At 43.1% G+C, this 19,336-nt stretch overlaps 1 protein-coding gene across 1 annotated transcript in view; it reads left to right on the top strand.

Moving 5' to 3' along the window:
* The window catches only part of LOC127526149 (potassium voltage-gated channel subfamily KQT member 1-like), a 426,478-nt gene that overhangs the window by 273,310 nt on the left and 133,832 nt on the right, over window positions 1-19,336 (top strand). Inside the window, exon 9 of the mRNA XM_051920670.1 lies at window positions 17,411-17,451. Coding sequence (XP_051776630.1) covers window positions 17,411-17,451 — 41 coding nt within the window. The remainder of the gene's footprint in view (window positions 1-17,410; window positions 17,452-19,336) is intronic.

Genomic DNA, 19,336 nt, shown 5'->3' with positions numbered 1-19,336 from the left:
GCCCATGATTAGGGGTGTATAGTGCAGGAGCACTGTGTGCTGTGTTGGGACTTGTATGAATGAACATGTGTGTTTTTGTACTTATACTGGTGTCTGTCTGATGGTGTTCAGACCAGTTCTCACAATGGCATCCTAGATGAGACTCTCCACCTGTTCCAAGGCGGGATTCATCAAAAAACTAATTTTGTGAGTGGTCTGGCACCTCAGACCACCACACACACACACGCTGTGTGGAAGCGGCCCGTACACGCACCGCGGACGTTCTACGACTCACCCTGCAACCGCCGGCGGTTCACAGAAGCGATGTCTCCAGCCCGCTGGGGGAGAGGAACACCAGGCGAGGCAGCAGAGCCGCGGACTCCCCAGTGTTCGCTGTCACCATAAAGAACGTGGTCGGCACATCAAAGGAAGCGGCCGCTAGGAGGCAAGGAGCTCCGAGAGACAGGATCCAGGAGGTGAGTCCCAGGCCTTACGGCAGTTGGCCGTGGGGGTTGGTTGTGCCAGGCCCTGTATTTGTATTACAGGAAGGGACTGCCTGGATCCGCCTCCCTGGCCAAGATATACCGATCCATACACTGATGGGGGTGGTGACGCTAAGAGAAAGGGAGGATCCTGCCACAAGACTCGCCACCCCATTGGGAGTAGGAAGAGGATGATGGCAGGGAACCGGAAGTTCCTCCCCGAGGCAGGCGAGGGATTGGATGGTGTGTGTCGTGTTCCCGTCCATGATTGGTCAGAGGCAGGACCGGCGAATGTCCGTCCTGAGCCAGGGGAGGTCCCGATGGAGCAGGGAAGGAGGGTCTACGGTACACAGCCGGTGTGTAGGACCAATCAACAGGTAAGTCCTCCACTGGCTGATGCTCCGTTTTTTGCTTACGGCTCGGTGCGATCCGGAGGTTTCCCTTCGGTTTGCCAAGTCGTTTTACCAGATATTACACGACCTTTGAGACAGTATAGTCGAGCTGGAGGGGAAGGCGATTGCGTCATGGAGGACACTGGGACAGTGGACTGAGTGGCGCAGTGCTGGAATCTCTGGCCAGAGGAATGTGGCAGTGCAGATAGGTGATGCCTGTACCGTAAAGGGAAATGGAGACGTGAGCGAAAGGGTCTCGGTATTGTGTGGTTCCGGTGACCGAGTAGCCATATCTCCGATAGTGGATGCAACACGGAAGGCTGATCGTGTGGTGGGAGTGCAGCCAAGACGCCGGCTGGTGAGTGCCGTGAATCTTAACTCCCTACTCCCAGAGCCAGTATCAGTCTCACGTCGCTCCACAGGGGTGCAGACGGCCAGGGGTCTCTTCCTTTCCCATAGGGAGACTCAAACCGTCAAGGCGCCCCAGAGGAAAAGGAGGAACCGGAGGAGTAAAGCCGGCTCTTCCTACAGAGAGAAAAGTGAGCCCGTGAGCTCATGTATGATGACGGGCCACCCTCTGCGGTGGCAGAGGGAAGCCCAGATCAAGCGAGGAAGACAGGAGTGTGAGCGGTCCCGTTGGACAACCTGAAGAAGAGGGAATGAAGGCCGCTGAGCAGGTGCCAAGGTTTTGGCTGCCAGGGTGCTGGCCGATGGAGGGAGCGTTCGCCTTTTGGATTAATGGAGGACACCAGGCAGTGGCGTCAGGGCAACGTCTCTGCCCCTGTTTCTGCTTTCTGTTTTGCAGGACCGGGCCCTGGACGAGCGCAATTTGGACCTGCTTCATGGGAGACCTGCCCTCGTGGGACGCGTCTCCGCTGGTGGAGGGGCAGTGTGGCAGGAGGCTGGGGGCCAGACCCAGCCGGGATGCCTGGAAGGATCGGGAGGCGATCTATACGTCCCCCGGGCCACGAGGGGGCAATCACCCTGGATAGCTAGGGGACCACGGGGAACTAGCAGTGAGGATCAAACCCATGGGGGCCCGTGGCTACCGCCAGGAGGCGTCCCAAGTCTCATAAAGCCCGGGAGATCTGCACTTCTGCCACACCTGGGAAGGTGGAGGAAGGACCTTCCAGCAATGCACGGAGTGCTTCCGGGTGCTCATGTGGCACTTCCGCCCCACCAGGAAGTGCCGCTGGAAGAACGTCAGCAAGCACCTGGATAACGTTCGGGTGACTATAAAGGGGGCTGCCTTCTTACAGTCGGGGAATGAGAGTCGGGAGCCGGAGGTGGACAAAGCCCCAGCGACAGAGGGAAGAAAGGCGGCCCACAGATGTTTTGAAAGGCCTGTGATTAGGGATGTATAGTGCTGGAGCACTGTGTGCTGTGTTGGGATTTGTATGAATGAACGTGTGTATTTTTGTACTTATACTGGTGTCTGTCTGATGGTGTTCAGACCAGTTCTCACAATAGATAGATAAATAGAAAGAAAGAACGATGGTTTTTATAGAACCTCTTTAAAGACACACAATACACACCAAAATGATTAAAAAGAAATACATTTTTAAAAAGAAAGAAAACTTCTGATTGGCAGTTCCAGTAAGAGTGAAGCATTATGCTGGTGTATTGTTGTTGATGTAAAGAAGCCCAAGTAGCATTTCTTGTCACACTTCTGCTGAATCATTTGTTGGCTGAACCTACTCAGTATTAGTGTGTGAGAGACAGGATGTGTGTTTTATATTCCTAAATATGTCTGTGTTTTAATGATGAAATGAGCATTATAAGTATGCCTGACATGACCTATTAAAGCAATCAGAGGTTTTAGTAGGGTTAGGGTTAGTTTCAACATTTCTATGCATTTAATATACATTAAGAGTAAAGAAGCATTTGTGAAAGTATAATTGACAACATATGTTTAAAAAGAATATTTATCAAATAACCATTAAAGAATTCCAAAAATGAAACATATTTAAGAAAAAGCAGGTAATTTGGTGTGGCAAAAACTGTGTGGCATGGTGTAGCAATGGTTCCAAGTAATTAAAGCCAACTGTACAAAAATGGCAAAATAAAAATGAAGCAAAGACATCTCAAAATGATGTAATTAAAGGAGAATACCATGACAGATCAGGCTACAAACATAATCAGTATCCAGCATGTAGTGAAATGTGTATGCTGTGCAATAAGAAAAAACACTACAAATTAACAAGCATATTGTTTTTAAGCTTTATATAGGCACTGAATATAATATTATTTTTAAAAAGATTTACAGTACAATTCACCCAAAACAAAAGAGAAGCTCTAGAAGTCATCCTGTAAACTACTTGCATATTCTGGCCACCACATGTCACCAACAGGAAAAACACCACTTACTTCTGAGTATAGAAACCAAAAAAAATAAAATTGAACTTCCTTTTGTTGACTGTATGATCACTGTAGTAAAACCTAATAAAATCTAAAACTAAATAGGTCAACAAGGACAACAGTTGTGACCATTACGCACTATGGACTATAGAAGAGGTGGAATCCACCATGCCAACACATGTGTTTCATGCTAATGAAGGTCTCTGGCAGATTAAATGTGTTGATGAAAGTTCTAAACTCTGTACCTTTAATACACCCTCAGGAGGATACAGGTTTCATGGTTTTCCCTTTGAAATTTCATCAGCATCTCAAGTATTACAAAAGTGATAGAAGGCTTGAAAGGTGAAGTTAAAGTCACATATGACATCTTAATCTGGAATCGGAGGTGGAAGAGCACAATCTCTGATTTAGAAACCTGTTTACTTAAAACAGTAGAGTATAATCTCAAACTGAATATAAACAAGTGCAAAATTAGAACAGTATTATTTAGAGACATTGATCATGTACATTCATTTAAAGGTATGATATCAAGTAAATTGATAATAAGAATGTTTCCCTATACACTTATGAAATTCAAGGGCATGATCCAGTACTGTATCTTGAAAGATTCATTCCTAATTTGACAGCATTATAAGTATGTTCCATTGTATGTTCACTGTTCCATTGTTCGAATGGCATTGGAAAGAGAACAAAGAATAAGGTTTGGAAGATTCAGAGCAGGCTCAAAATATAAGCGAACTAAGCGGCTGCCTAGGGCCCTGCGGCCACTATTGGGGTCCCCATCTTCACAGACTGTGACGGAAAATTAGAAAGATGGGAAAGTGAAAGTTATCAAATGACCACTAAGCCATGGTGTTGGTGACTGCGGCATACCCCCGCCCGCTTTTGGTTTGTGTTGAACACTTGAAAGGACCCCCAACCCAAATTTTCAATTTCGTTTATTACTCCAAGGCCACCCCTCCCTTCCACCTGACACCCTTGTCTTTGTAAGACTTTGTAGTTAACTTGTTAACATGGGGGCTCAAACTTTTATTTAGCTTAGGATTTCAAATGGACCACTATTAAGATTTTATCGATGCAAAAAACATTTTCTGCAGATTCAGAAATGCAACTGTATCTGGTCCTGAGATGCAGTTGTTACCGGCTATGACCTTGGATGACTAGACAGGAAAATTCCTATTTCTAAACAAATTCAACCATACTGGACATATAAGAAAAACTATTTAAAAGGGTTATGTTTCAAACTGTACAACATATTGCTGAGGTTAGTTAAGAAATGTAATGCTAAATAAATTACATGAATCGTAATTAGGAATAGTTAAATACAGAGAAAGGGCAATAAAATATTTATATTGGCCTTGTATTCCATGTCTATTCAAATGAAAAACTTTGTTTCACAATGTGCTATAACTATGCAGCATACTCTACCAATCAGGCCATAGACAAGAGTTAGAACAGTTATGGATCATTCTTCTAAATATCCAGAATTTAGCAAAATAGAAGACACCACTGCAAAACATATTTTACTTGCACTAAAGTCTATATTTGCTAGACATGGAATGCCAGGTACTTTATTTTCAGAGAATGATTATGTCTACCAATGCAGAATTCTACTCAAAAAGCTTAAGAAAGTAAGTGATTTTTATATTTCACATGGCTCCGCCCACGTAGTAGTGAAATAGGACAGTGAGGAGGGCACAGCCCGGCTCCCCTACTCCTGACGTTACGCTTATTCCTGTCCTCGGCTTGCAGCTTCTGTCTCGGATTAGCACGAATAAATCGCTTCTGCAAGCAAACTATGATTCTTAGCGCGATGAGAGAAGTTGCAAAATCAAATGTTCAAGTAAATTATAGAAAAAAACCCTATCTAAAACCATTAAGTAGTTCTCTCATTGGCTAGCTAAGTGGAGGTAAAGTAAAGGCCCTGAGGCTGCTGCGTAAGTGAGGAGGTCCCCACATCTCCTCTCCACGATGCGTTGCATGTCTCTCGGATTTGCGCAAATAAATGCAGCAAGTGAACTATGATAAAGAGCGCAAAATCAACCAGAATGTACAAGCAAATTATAGAAAAAAACAATCTGAATCCGTTAAGTAGTTCTCGCGTGAAAAGCGGACAGACAGACAGATGTTGGATTTTATACATATAGAGATTTACTTGGAAAAGCAAACAAAGTGTCTTCTAGTGTTGCACATTGGTGAAGATGTATGAAAGGGGACTGTTTATCAATGAGCTGTTATACTAAGAACACTTGATCAACCAGGATCATTTATTGTACAAATACCAGCTGGAAGAAATTATAGAAGAAACGGAAATCATGTTATAAAGAGACAAAGAAAACACCTAGTAACAAATCTAACGGATTAATGTCATGATGCACAACTTGAAGTTCATCATAATGACTATTTACAAACAGTCATAAAACCCAAGGACATCCAAAAAAGTCAATTAAATGAATGTTATGTTACTAGCCAGATACAAGGACTAAAAGGTATATGTGTCAATTATGCTGAAAATTATGAATGACATGTATAATTTTCTACATTTTAGAATGCAGAATAATTAAAGCTGTTAATATACAGTATGTTGTGAATGTGAACAAAAAAAATTAAGAAGGGGGATGTATATTCTTCATAAATATGTATAGTTGGAGGCATGGAATAGAAAGAACAGATTTGTAATGGAGGACAACAAAGGATCATTTTGTTAACCAATGCTCCTGGGGTGTCTTTTATAAAATTTTCCAAGGATCTGAGCGTGACAATATACACTCATTAAAAAAATGTCAAAATATGTCAAAAAAATCTGATTTACAAATCTGCACTTTCTTCACAATTTACCATTATAAATCACAATCATCTTGAATGTGCATATGTGAACACACCACCTACTTTGCCCAGTTGCCACTGTATGGACAAGCCAATCAACCTCATGCATATGCAATGACGATGCTGCAGACATTCATTGGCTGGCAGAGCAGCCTTCTAGCCTTACTAACAAGTCAGCCATCATGTACAGTACCATGAGCAACTTATTTGCCAATGCTGCTTTTCCTTGAAATAAATGAATCATAGATTGACCCAAGCCACAATATCTGTCTCATCTTGGCATCACGCATAATTTGTGTGTTAATGGAATGTTACTCCTTATAGTTAACAAAAGCAGCTTCATTCTCTCTAGATGCCATTATTGCTGTAAGTGCCGTCAATTGCCCCGATCAAGTTATGAAAACCGAAAGTCTCTTGGGAGCCTAAATCATCTTATAAAATAGTCATCATCATGAGCGGAAAAAAAAATCCTACCAGTCTCTAAAAGCTTGAATATGAAAATTTGCATTGTTTTTAAGCAAAAAAGCCATGTTGTGCCAAACCATTAGGCTATGAATAGGCTATAGGACATCTTATTTAGAGCTTTCTGTATGCAGGTGGTTAATCATATAGTGTTTTTGCTGTTTTTTGGTTTCTAATCATGAGAAGTGGCAACATGTAACAGATATAAACTGACAAAAAATAAAATGTTCTACACTGCAAAATGCAACACTGACAATCTTTAAAGTGAACTAAAATAGAATCTATACATCATATTAAGCACATTTCAGGTTTAATATGTATGTCATGTAAACACATCCATATTACTAACCGAGAATGGTAAACCGGAAGGCACAGACGCAGGTACACGGCGATGGACCCAGGAGACATAGTGCGCAGGCGCCTACAGCGCGCGTCTCATAAACCGCAAGCGAAGTCTGATCCACCGCAAACGAAGGAGTTACGGCTCAAAACCGAAAGAGCTCAAGTAACGTAAATAAGACATGAAGCAACAACGCGCCCATAGCTAACGACTAACGACACAGCCACACAGAAAAGAGGATTCTGCACTGCACCCCAGAGTCAAACGGAAGACACTATGGAGTCCGCAAAGGTCCACAAAGATAGTACGGAAGGCGCAAGCGAAGTCTGATCCACTGCGAACGAAGGAGTCACGGCTCAAACACGAAAGAGATCAACTAACGTAAATAAGATATGAAGCGACAACGCGCCCATAGCTAACGACTAACGACACAGCCACACAGAAACAACACGCCCATAGCTAACGACTAATGACACAGCCACACAGAAAGGAGGAGGATTCAGCCCACCGCCCCAGAGTGAAACGGGAAAAACTACAGAGTCCACAAAGGTCCACAACACACAGCATAATCAAACCCGAGATAGTACGGAAAGCGCAGGTGCCTACAACGCGCTTCTGAACCATAGCTAACCACCGCAAGCGAATTCTGATACACTGCCAAAAACAAAAGAGCTCAACTAACGGAAATATGAAATAAAGCAACGCGCCCAGACAATACGGAACCCTAACCGTCCACACTACACAGCATAGTCAAACCCGACATAGTACGGAAGGTGCGGGCGTCTACAACGTGCGTCTAACACACCGCAGGCAAAACCCCGATATTGTACAGAAGCCCCAGAGATACGGACTCCACAGCATATGTGAATCACATTACAGTAATACAATAATATGAGTACTCACAGAAAAAACAAACACAAGACGCTTCGGCGTCCCGCCCCACAATCAAACCGGAGAGAGTACGGAGTCCCCAAACGTCCACAAGACACAGCATAGTTAAACCCGAGATAGTACGGAGAGCACATGCGCCTACAACGACAACCATATAAAACACACACACGGCACCGGAGGTATAATATTAATAAACGAACGTTACGTATTAAATGGACAGAATCCCCAAACGTCCAGAGTACACAGCATATATGAAGCACATTACAGTGATACATTACTAACAGTACAACCACAGAACACACAGACACGAGACCAGATGGAGGAGTACGGAACCGTACATTGCCCACACTACACGGCATAGTCAGACCCGACATAGTACGGAAGGTGCAGGCGCCTACAACGCACGTCTAAAACACCACAGCCAAAAACCCAGGATAGTACAGACTCCCCAAAGATCCGGACTCCACAGCATATGTGAATCACATTACAGTAATACAATATTTTAAGTACTCATGGAAGTAACAAACACAAGAGGCCTCGGCGTCCCACCCCACAGTCAAACCAGAGAAAGTACGGAGTCCCCAAACGTCCACAAACCACAGCATGGTCAAACCCGACATAGTACGGAGTGCCTACAACGACAACCACAGAGAACACAAACACGACACCAGAGGTATAATATTGATAAATGAACACTCCGTATTATACGGACTGAATCCCCAAACGTCCAAACTACACAGCATATGTGAAGCACATTACAGTGATACATTATTAATGGTTGCTAACAATACTGTTCACTTAAACGATGCCAATCTCCCATTAAAGCAGCATTTGCCATGACAATCACCAAATCCCAAAGACAGACCATGGACAGAGTCGGCCTTTACCTCTCTGAGCCTGTATTTAGACATGGACAACTTTATGTAGCCTTCTCAAGAGTTCGGCATTCATGTGACGTTAACGTTAAGATTATAATAACTCCATAGCAAGGAAAACTCATTCACGGACAACACACCATCTATACTACAAGTATTGTGTATATCTGTACTTCCTATATACGTCATCTACACCTTTATACTCCAATATATCTCATACATAGATCTGCACATCTATACCTACATAACATAACAATTAGACTGCTATTGTCATTTACATATATTAGATAGACCTACAGATATCGTGGCAGTGAACATGATACATATGTAACAATCACCAAGAAAGACAATAATCTCTATCAAATGTATTTCGGGTTACCCAAGACCAGGGGTTGGCGAGCGAAGCGTGCAGGGGGCGGAGCCCCCTAGTATTATAATAACAGCTAAGTGATATGAATTATTATACACATGAGTCATCATTTAACTGGTTTGGCTGCATTTCCCTACTTGATTAAGGGTTTTGTCATTTTCAATTATCTTCAAAATGTTTTGTAAGGATGGGTCAGAGTTACTGTAAATATACACAAGTTTTCCCATCAAGTTCTCTTTTATACAGTACTGTGCAAAAGTTTTAGGCAGGTGTAAAAAAATGCTGTAAACAAAGAATGCTTTCAAAAATAGAAGTGTTAATCATTCATTTTCATCAATCAACAAAATGCAGTGAATGAACAAAAGAGAACTCTAAATCAAATCAATATTTGGTGTGACCACCCTTTGCCTTCAAAACAGCATCAATTCTTCTAGGTACACTTGCACACAGTTTTTGAAGGAACTCGGCTGGTAGGTTGTTCCAAACATCTTGGAGAACTAACCACAGATCTTCTGTGGATGTAGGCTTCCTCACATCCTTCTGTTTCTTCATGTAATCCCAGACACACTCGATGATGTTGAGATCAGGGCTCTGTGGGGGCCATACCATCACTTCCAGGACTTCTTATTCTTCTTTACACTGAAGATAGTTCTTAATGACTTTGGCTGTATGTTTGGGGTTGTTGTCCTGCTGCAGAATAAATTTGGGGCCAATCATACGCCTCCCTGATGGTATTGCATGATGGATAAGTATTTGCCTGTATTTCTCAGCATTGAGAGCACCATTAATCCTGACCAAATCTCCAACTCCATTTGCAGAAATGTAGCCCCAAAACGTTCAAGGAACCTCCACCATGCTTCACTGTTCACTCCAGAGCACCTGCTGCCATTTTTCTGCACCCCAGTTCCTATGTTTTCGTGCATACTTGAGTCGCTTGGCCTTGTTTCCACGTCGGAGGTATGGCTTTTTGGCTGCAACTCTTCCATGAAGACCACTTCTGGCCAGACTTCTCCAGACAGTAGATGGATGTACCTGGGTCCCACTGGTTTCTGCCAGTTCTGAGCTGATGGCACTGCTGGACATCTTCTGATTTCAAAGGGTAATAAGCTTGATGTGTCTTTCATCTGCTGCACTAAGTTTCCTTGGCCGACCACTGCGTCTACGATCCTCAGCGTTGCCCGTTTCATTGTGCATCTTCAAAAGAGCTTGAACAGCATATCTTGAAACCCCAGTCTGCTTTGAAATCTTTGAATTGATGCTGGTTTGATGCTGGTTTGAAGGCAAAAGGTAGTAACACCAAATATTGATTTGATTTAGATTTTTCTTTTGTTCGCTCACTTTTCATTTTGTAAATTGATAACAATAAACAATCATTATTTATATTTCTGAAAGCATTCTTTGTTTGCAGCATTTTTTCACACCTGTCTAAAACTTTTGCACAGTACTGTATATCCTGACTTTTGCATGAAAAGTTGTACATTTTAAACCTTTTTTCATGTGTACTATAACTAAGCTTTTTTTAATCTGACCCTAGATGACTACATAAATTAAACAGAAAATTGGCATTAAATCTAAATCTCACTGTGCAGTTTCCACATTCTCCCGTTGTTTTCTCTGAGTAATCCAGTTTTCCGACATTATCCCAAGGTTTTGTGTGTTAGGTAAAGCAGCAAATCTAAATTACCCTGGTGTGAGCGTGGTTGTGTACATCTGTGTGCTCTGTGATATCTGGTTTACCATCCAGAGTTGTTTCTTGTCTTGCTCGCAGTACCACAAGAATAGGCCTCGATCTTCTGCAACCTCTTAATAGGATTGTGGATTTGGAAATGAATGTATGCTTTTTTGAAATAACATGTAGTCACATTTGTGCATTCAATGAGCCACATTTGTAGTTGATGTTAATAATTATATTCATTACCAGTTAATTATTCTTTTACATTACTTATTCAACTGTCTACAAGGACTAACTACTAACTAAATACTATGCAAATGCTAAAAACTAATAATGCCTATTTACTTAAGGGATAACAAACAAATTATACAATTTTAGCAGAATTTTGTGGATGGTGAATAATGTGAAAAATCTAATCTTAAAGCAGTCATTTGTTCTGCAGATTTTCATCCATCCATCCATCCTCTTCCACTTATACGAGATCGGGTCATGAGGGCACCAGCATGAGCAAAGATGCCCAGACTTCCCTCTTCCTAGCCACTTCTATTAGCTCTTCCAGGGGAATTCTGAGGCGTTTCCAGGCCAGCCGAGAGACATAGTTCCTCCAGCGTGTCCTGGGTCTTCCTCGGGGCCTCCTCCCGGTTAGACATCCCCGGAACACCTCACCAGGGACGATGCCCGAGCCACCTCATCTGAAACCTCTTGATGCAGAGGAGCAGTGGCTCTACTCTGAGCTCCTCCTGGATGACCAAGCTTCTCACCCTATCTTTAAGGGAAAGACCAGACACCCTGCAGAGGAAACTCATTTCAGCCGCTTGTACTTGCAATCTCGTTCTTTCGGTCACTACCCATAGCTCATGACCATAGGTGAGGATAGGAACGTAGATAGACTGGTAAATTGAGAGGTTTGCCTTTCGGCTCAGCTCCTTTTTCACCACAACAGACCGATGCAGAGCCTGCATCACTGCAGATGCCGCACCGATCCGCCTGTCAATCTCCCGCTCTATTGTTCCCTCACTTGTGAACAAGACCCCGAGATAATTGTGTGACGGGTGTCTGGTCACACTTACAGGTAATCTAACTTAGACACCATTAAAATATCCGACTACGCCACCCAGTTTTATTAAGAGACTGGGAACTCAAGAAATTTACTGATAATAGCACACAGGTTTCTTTAAATTGGGTGGTGAGTAAACACACAATGAAAGACACAACAGTAATTTCAGAAAAAAGCAACAGTAAGTTCTATTATACAAGACAATAAAAAGTACATTAAAAAGATAAACGAACCTAACAAAATCTAAACATATCAGGAATGAATTTCCCTTTTTTAAAAGGAAAGCACACAGTCCACACTCTAACAGTCCGTTAAAAGCAAGAATTGGAGGATACAACCTTTAGTGGTGCAGAGTCCAGTTTGCGCACTGTGTTACCCCAACACTTAATCGTTCAACTGTCCAAGGATGCACTCTGTTCACCGGACACTCGTATCCCAAAAGAAGTTGTGTCAAATTGTTGAATCCCTGTCAGCGTCTCTTCATCGTTCCTTTTTTTTCCCACTTTGGGCTCCTTGTGTTGCTGTGACCCAGGCACACCTCATTTCTCGTCTGTCAGCTTTGCTTGGTCCTTTCATGCGGATTCCCTCTCTCGCTGAACCCACATCCGGCGTCTCCTTGTGGAGCTGTCTCTTCCTCCCTGGAAGAGTTGCCGTCCTTGTGCCTCATGTCGTGCCAGCCAGGTACCCTCGTCTGCCTACGAGCCCCTGTGCTCTGTCCAAGTGTCTTGGCAGCGTTCTCAGTGGACTGTCCCTCCCTGCCTTCTGCTGCCCAGAAGTTTAAATCTCCTTTAGTCCCTGCTGTTGTCAGTCCTGGACAATCAGTTTAATCAATGGCACATCTAAATTTCCTGGGTTTAACAATTAATGAAAACACAAGTTAACAACATGTATTGTTACCAACCATTAATGAGTACAGATCTGCTGATTAGAAACCAATATTGTCAAACATGTTAATTTCAGGTAAATACAGATATCCTCCAAGGAAGGAGCAGTTCTGTTATCACAACTTGGTATTGTTTGTAATCTCAACCAGCCCAAGTGACTCCTTTGCAATACGGCAAATACAGTACCTACATCCTGCAGACAGCCTTTTAACTTCTCATCCCCCAGTCCCAACAATGGGTGCCTAATGAAACCACCCAGTGCACAAAAAAATGTCCCCCTCTGACATCTGAACTCCTCCACTTGGGACAGGATTTCGCTCCCAATCCTGAGAGGGCACTCCACCCTTTTCCGGCTGAGAACCATGGTCTCGGATTTGGAGGTGCTGATTCCCATCCCAGCTGCTTCACACTCAGCTGCAAACCGATCCAGAGAGAGCTAAAGATCACGGCCTGATGAAATAAACAGGACAACATCATCTGCAAAAAGCAGTGACCCAATCCTGAGCCCACCAAACCAGACCCCCTCAATGCCCTGGCTGCGCCTAGAAATTCTGTCCATAAAAAGTCATGAACAGAGTCGGTGGCAAAGGGCAGCCCTGGTGGAGTCCAACTCTCACAGGAAACGGGTTTGACTTACTGCCGGCAATGCAGACCAAGCTCTGACACTGGTTGTACAGGGTCCGAACAGCCCTTATCAGGGGGTCCGGTACCCTATACTCCCGGACCACCCCCCACAGGATTCCCTGAGGGACACGGTCGAACGCCTTTTCCAAGTCCACAAAACACATGTAGACTGGTTGGGCAAACTCCCATGCACCCTCCAGGACTCTGCTAAGGGTGTAGAGCTGGTCCACTGTTCCGCGACTAGGACGAAAACCACACTGTTCCTCCTGAATCCAAGGTTCGACTATCTGATGGACCTTCCCCTCCAGGACCCCCGAATAGACTTTTCCAGGGAGGCTGAGGAGTGTGATCCCTCTGTAGTTGGAACACAACCTCCGGTCCCCCTTCTTAAAGAGGAAGACCACCACCCCGGTCTGCCAATCCAGAGGCACTGTCCCCGATGTCCATGCGATGTTGCAGAGGCGTGTCAACCAAGAGAGTCCTACAACATCTAGAGCCTTTAGGAACTCCGGGCGTATCTCATCCACCCCCAGGGCCCTGCCACCGAGGAGTTTTTTGATCACCTCGGTGACCTCAGTCCCAGAGATGGGAGAGCCCACCTCCGAGTCCCCAGGCTCTGCTTCCTCATTGGAAGACATGTTAGTGGGATTGAGGAAGTCTTCGAAGTACTCCCTCCAACGAACCACAACGTTCCGAGTCAAGGTCAGCAGCGCACCATCCCCACCATGTACAGCGTTGACACTGCACTGCTTCCCCCTCCTTAGACGCCGGATGGTGGACCAGAATCTCCTCGAAGCCTTCCGGAAGTCGTACTCCATGACCTCCCCAAACTCCTCCCACACCCGAGTTTTTGCCTCAGCAACCATTGAAGCTGCATTCTGCTTGGCCTGCCGGTAACTGTTAGCTGCCTCTGTAGTCCCACAGGACAAAAGGGTCCTGTAGGACTCCTTCTTCAGCTTGATGGCATCCCTCACCGCCGGTGTCCACCAACAGGTTCAGGGATTGCCACCACGACAGGCACCGACCACCTTACAGCCACAGCTCCGGTCAGCCGCCTCAACAATAGAGGCACGGAACATGGCCCATTCAGATTCAATGTCCCCCACCTCCCTCGGGACGTGGTCGAAGTTCTGCCAGAGGTGGGAGTTGAAGCTACTTCTGACAGGGGACTCTGCCAGATGTTCCCAGCAGACCCTAACAAGACGTTTGGGCCTACCAGGCCTGACTGCCATCCTCCCCCACCATTGAAGCCAACTCACCACCAGGTGGTGATCAGTTGACAGCTCTGCCCCACTCTTTGCCTGAGTGTCCAGGACATGTGGCCGCAAGTCCGATGACACGACCACAAATTCGATCATCAAACTGAGGTCTAGGGTGTCCTGGTGCCAGGTGCACATATGAACACCCCTATGCCTGAACATGGTGTTCATTATGGACAATCCGTGACGAGCACAGAAGTCCAATAACAAAACACCACTCTGGTTCAGATTGGGGGGGGCATTCCTCCCAATCACGTCCTTCCAGGTCTCACTGTCATTGCCCACGAGAGCATTGAAGTCTCCCAGCAGAACGAGGGAGTCCCCAGCAGGTGCGCCCTCTAGCAGGTATCCGTCAATAAGGGCGCGCACAAAAAGGCGACCTTCAAAAGGGCAACCTCAATTGGGTGCGGTGAATAAAAGCGCACATAAATAAAAGTGATCTTCAAAAGGGCGACCTCAATTGAGCGCCGAATAAAGGCGCGCGTAAATAAAGGCGAGCTTCAAAAGGGCGACCTCAATTGAGTGCCGAATAACTGCGCGCATAAATAAAGGAGTGCTTCAAAAGGGTGACGTCAATTGGGCGCAGCGAATAAAGGCAAACGCAACAAAAGTATTACAGAAAATTTATTAGATAAAGGCAATGATTGAACGTATAAAAAGGTGAAAGCAAGAATATTAAAACATCCAATTAATTAATGCATGAACTTCTAACGAACTACTTCTAACGAACTATTTCTAAAGCTCTCTATATTTCGTTGTTTTCAAAATTACAGAAAATTAGATTAAGGCAATGACTGAATGTATAAAAAGGTGAAAGCAAGTTACACTTGAAGCTGTAGATTATGTGCAATGCTCCTTTATTTACGCGCGCCTTTATTCGGCACTCAATTGAGGTCGCCCTTTTGAAGGTCGCTTTTATTTACGTGCGCCTTTATTCTCCGCGCCCAATTGAGGTCGCCCTTTTGAAGGTCGCCTTTTTGTGCGCGCCCTTATTGAATAGAACCCCTCTAGCACCCCCTCCAGGGATTCCAAAAAGGGTGGGTACTCCAGACTGCTGTTTGGCGCATACGCGCAAACAACAGTTAGGATCCGTCCCCCCATCCGAAGGCAGTGGGAGGCTACCCTCTCGTCTACCGGGGTGAACCCCAATGAACAGGCTCCAAGTCAGGGGGCAATAAGTATGTCCACACCCACTTGGCACCTCTCACCAGGGGCAGCTCCGTGGTATAGAGTCCAGCCCCTCTCAAGGAGGGTTGAGTTGAGCCTGACTATATCTAGTCGGAACCTCTCAACCTCGTGCACTAGCTCAGGCTCCTTCCCCTTCAGAGAGGTGATATTCCATGTCCCAAGAGCCAGCTTCTATAGCCGAGAATCGGACCGCCAAGGTCCCCGCCTTCAGCCACCACCTGACTCACACTGCACCCGACCTCCTTGGCCCATCCTACAGGAGGTGAGCCCATGGGAAGGGGAACCCACGTTGCCTCTTCGATCTGTGCCCGGCCGAGCACCATGGGTGCAGGTCCTCTGCAGATTTTGTCTAAAATAATTTTCAATACAGTATATTCATCTGTAGAATATTTTTTTATATAATAGAATATGTTTTTGTCTCCACTTTTCATTGGAATAGCAATCTAAGCATTCCCATCTTTATAGAAATACATTTCCCATGTAGGCAGCATCATTTTGCAGTGATTATTCTGGTTGCTATCTGTGTGGCATCTGCATGTTCTCCACCAGGTCATTTTTCTTTTGTTGGAATAATTGGCAGCTCTAAATTGGCTTGATATAAGTGAGTGTGGGTATTTTTTTTTTGTTCTTTATTTCGCCTTATACAATTTCTTGTATTAGAAATTTGTTAGTTTTTGCATACCCCTTGGAGTCAGAGCGCAGGGTCAGCCATTGTACAGCACCCCCGGAGCAATTACAGGTTAATGATCTCTTTTGGCAGTGATGGGGATTCGAACCGGCAACCTTCTGGATACCAGCACAGATCCTTAACCTCAGAGCCACCACTCCGCCCCAAATGTGTGACCAATCCCTGCAATGAACTACTGCCACATCCGGGGCTGATTCCTCTCTTGAACTTAATGATGCTTCAATAGGCTTCAGGATCCTGAACCGGATTAACTAGGTTTAATGATGGATGGACCGACTGATGTTTCCAGCTGATACTTGGCTTTCATCTCTGTACCTCAGTAGCATTTAAGACATGGTCCAGGCACATGGATTGAGTGTCATGTACATAAGCGTTATTTTTTATTGTCAATTTTACAAACTACACTACATATAATGCAGCTAATTAATATAAGTTTCATCTTGATTTTACCGCTGCAATTCTGACCAGACATTTAACAGGACCCTTCAAAATATCTACAGTCCTTGACTGGCTTGATCAAATTTTACAAAAAAAAAAAATGAACTATTCATTATTCACTGCTAAACCTTCAAGATTAAAAGACAACCAGCATTCAATGTTCCCTCAGTTTTGATTCTTAAAAACTGCGATGTGTTTGAATGATTAATGTGTAATGTGCTGCTAGAGCCTGACTTCATTTTTAATGCAGGATGGGATGGTGTTAAATTAACTAGCAATGCCACATCATAAACTCTGAGTTCCTGGGTTCATTTCCTGGCCCAGAATCAGGAGTGTCCAGGTTAGGTCCCTTACTTGTGCCTAATGATCAATGGATAGGCATGCTTTCGTAGCTCTGTGATGGCAAAAAAGGGGTCAGAAAATATATAGATGTATGAGCAGGTGGGAAGCATTATTTTTAAGGGAGCATTTAAAAGTACAGTATCTGTTCGTATACTTTCTTCTACCCATTAAAGTATTAATGTTTCTACTAATTTTGGCATTTTAAAGTTTTTTTTTATTAGACATTCAACATATTATGCAATAATACGTTCTTGATTAAATTTATTTATCTTTTAATTTTCAGATTGGACCATTCTTTAGGAAAACCAGGGATGTTTCTCCCAGGTGACTTCTCAAGCATGCCTAAATATTTAAAATTAACAGTTTAACCTGCATTATAAAGCTTTCTCACATTTTTATACTACTATTTGATTGTTGTGATTTCTGAGAATATGATGATGATCTGACAAATAAAGTCTCTTTTTTGTTTCAGAAACAAATTCCAACTCATATTCAGGTATTCTGCCACAGTCTTAAATTAATAGAAAGACTCATTCCTTCCAGTACACACAGTATAGCTCTTGTTGTATAACAGGAGAATAACAAATGTCACTTTCTTAGAACAACATCTAAAATGAATAACTCGCACAGATTGACTTTTTCAGTTTTCCATTGACCTTCAACATGCCATGGGGGATCAAGGTGAGAATCAAGTGAGAATTCACATTCAGCTGAAGTCTGAAGTGCAAATTAGTCCAATATTATTCTTCCTCCTTCAATGATATAAAAAGGTTTTTCTGCATTATTCAATATTTTTTCAGGGAGTGTCCTCCGATTGCCAACCAAAACCTTATATTATATGACTCCAATCTACAACAAGGGAGATGAAATGGATCCTGGTTATTTCAGACGAAAAAGTTTCACTTCTGATTTATTGATGATTATAGTTTAAATAATATTGCATGGCATAGATGAGTACCTGTACGAAGAAAAGTATGCTAGATAATAGTCAACATGGGTTTAAACCAGCAGTAAAAAAAATTCAAAAAGACCTTGACAATACTGAAAAATGGTGAACACTTGGTGAACCTATTAAATGCAAAAGAGTGTCAAGTTTTGTCTTACAGGATGGAACTTCCGAGAACAATTTAGGGGTTTATATTGACACAATATTCTCATTGTAAAGAAAAGTGTAGAAAAAATTAAAATGACAAAAAAATGTTACATTGTAAGAACCATTCAGATATTATTCAAGAGACAAATATGCCCAGCATTTATAACATATTAGTGAATCAATATCTGGAGTACTGTATGCAGTGCTTGTCATCACATTACAAAACAGACTGTTCAAACTGTGCAGAGGAAAGCAACCAAGTGTATCCCAGGACAACAGGACATATCCTACTGTAACAATTTTAAGAAATTAAACCTCTTTAGTACTGAGCAGAGAAGGCTGTGAGGGACATCATCCACAGGATATTCTGCAAGACACGCTTATGAAATTGAGACTTAACTGAGTAAGTTACCTGTATAAGCCTCATCTTACAATTGAAACTCAATTGGTTCCATGAATGCAAAGTGTTTCTCGTTAACTCAACACGAGCTTGGGTAATCATTATTATCCATGCACTTCTGATATTTAAGTGGCCATGAAAAAAGATCTTCAAAAACATCTATCATGACTTAAAAACACAGAGAAGAATGAAACATCTATAGCACATGTCTTTAATTTTGAAGTCAAATGAATGCATGAAGTATTATGAGATAGCTCAGGAAAGTTTAGAGTTTAATGAAATAATTATAAAATAGAAGACCATATACCAAAGAGAGTGGTGGTCATTCAACAGCTAAATAAAATATAGTCCTTGATCTATAATCACACTAAATATTAAGAGAGAGAAAGAGGTTGTGTGGCAATCTACAGCAGAACATTTTAATATCTCAATACATTATAATTGTGAATTTGTGAAATGCATAATTAAATGTTAATGGAATTATTCACATTTAAGTATTCTTTGAATACCCCAGTTAGATTGTAAAAATACTAGTTTGTGAATTCCAGACTTCAAATTTAAATGCACTTGGCCACAAGTAAAAATTATGTTCAAGAACATACTTCAGAAAGACTAGAATCTACATTTACAGTATGTGCAAACATATACTGCACATTTAGCAGCAAAAGAAAAGCTGCAGCTTCTTTCACTGATGGAGTGGGTTGAATGTCACTCAT

Source organism: Erpetoichthys calabaricus, chromosome 1, assembly GCF_900747795.2.
Source record: "Erpetoichthys calabaricus chromosome 1, fErpCal1.3, whole genome shotgun sequence".
NCBI lineage: Eukaryota > Metazoa > Chordata > Cladistia > Polypteriformes > Polypteridae > Erpetoichthys > Erpetoichthys calabaricus.
Note: the sequence above shows the minus strand (reverse complement) of the source record. Positions and strands in the feature narration are given on the sequence as shown.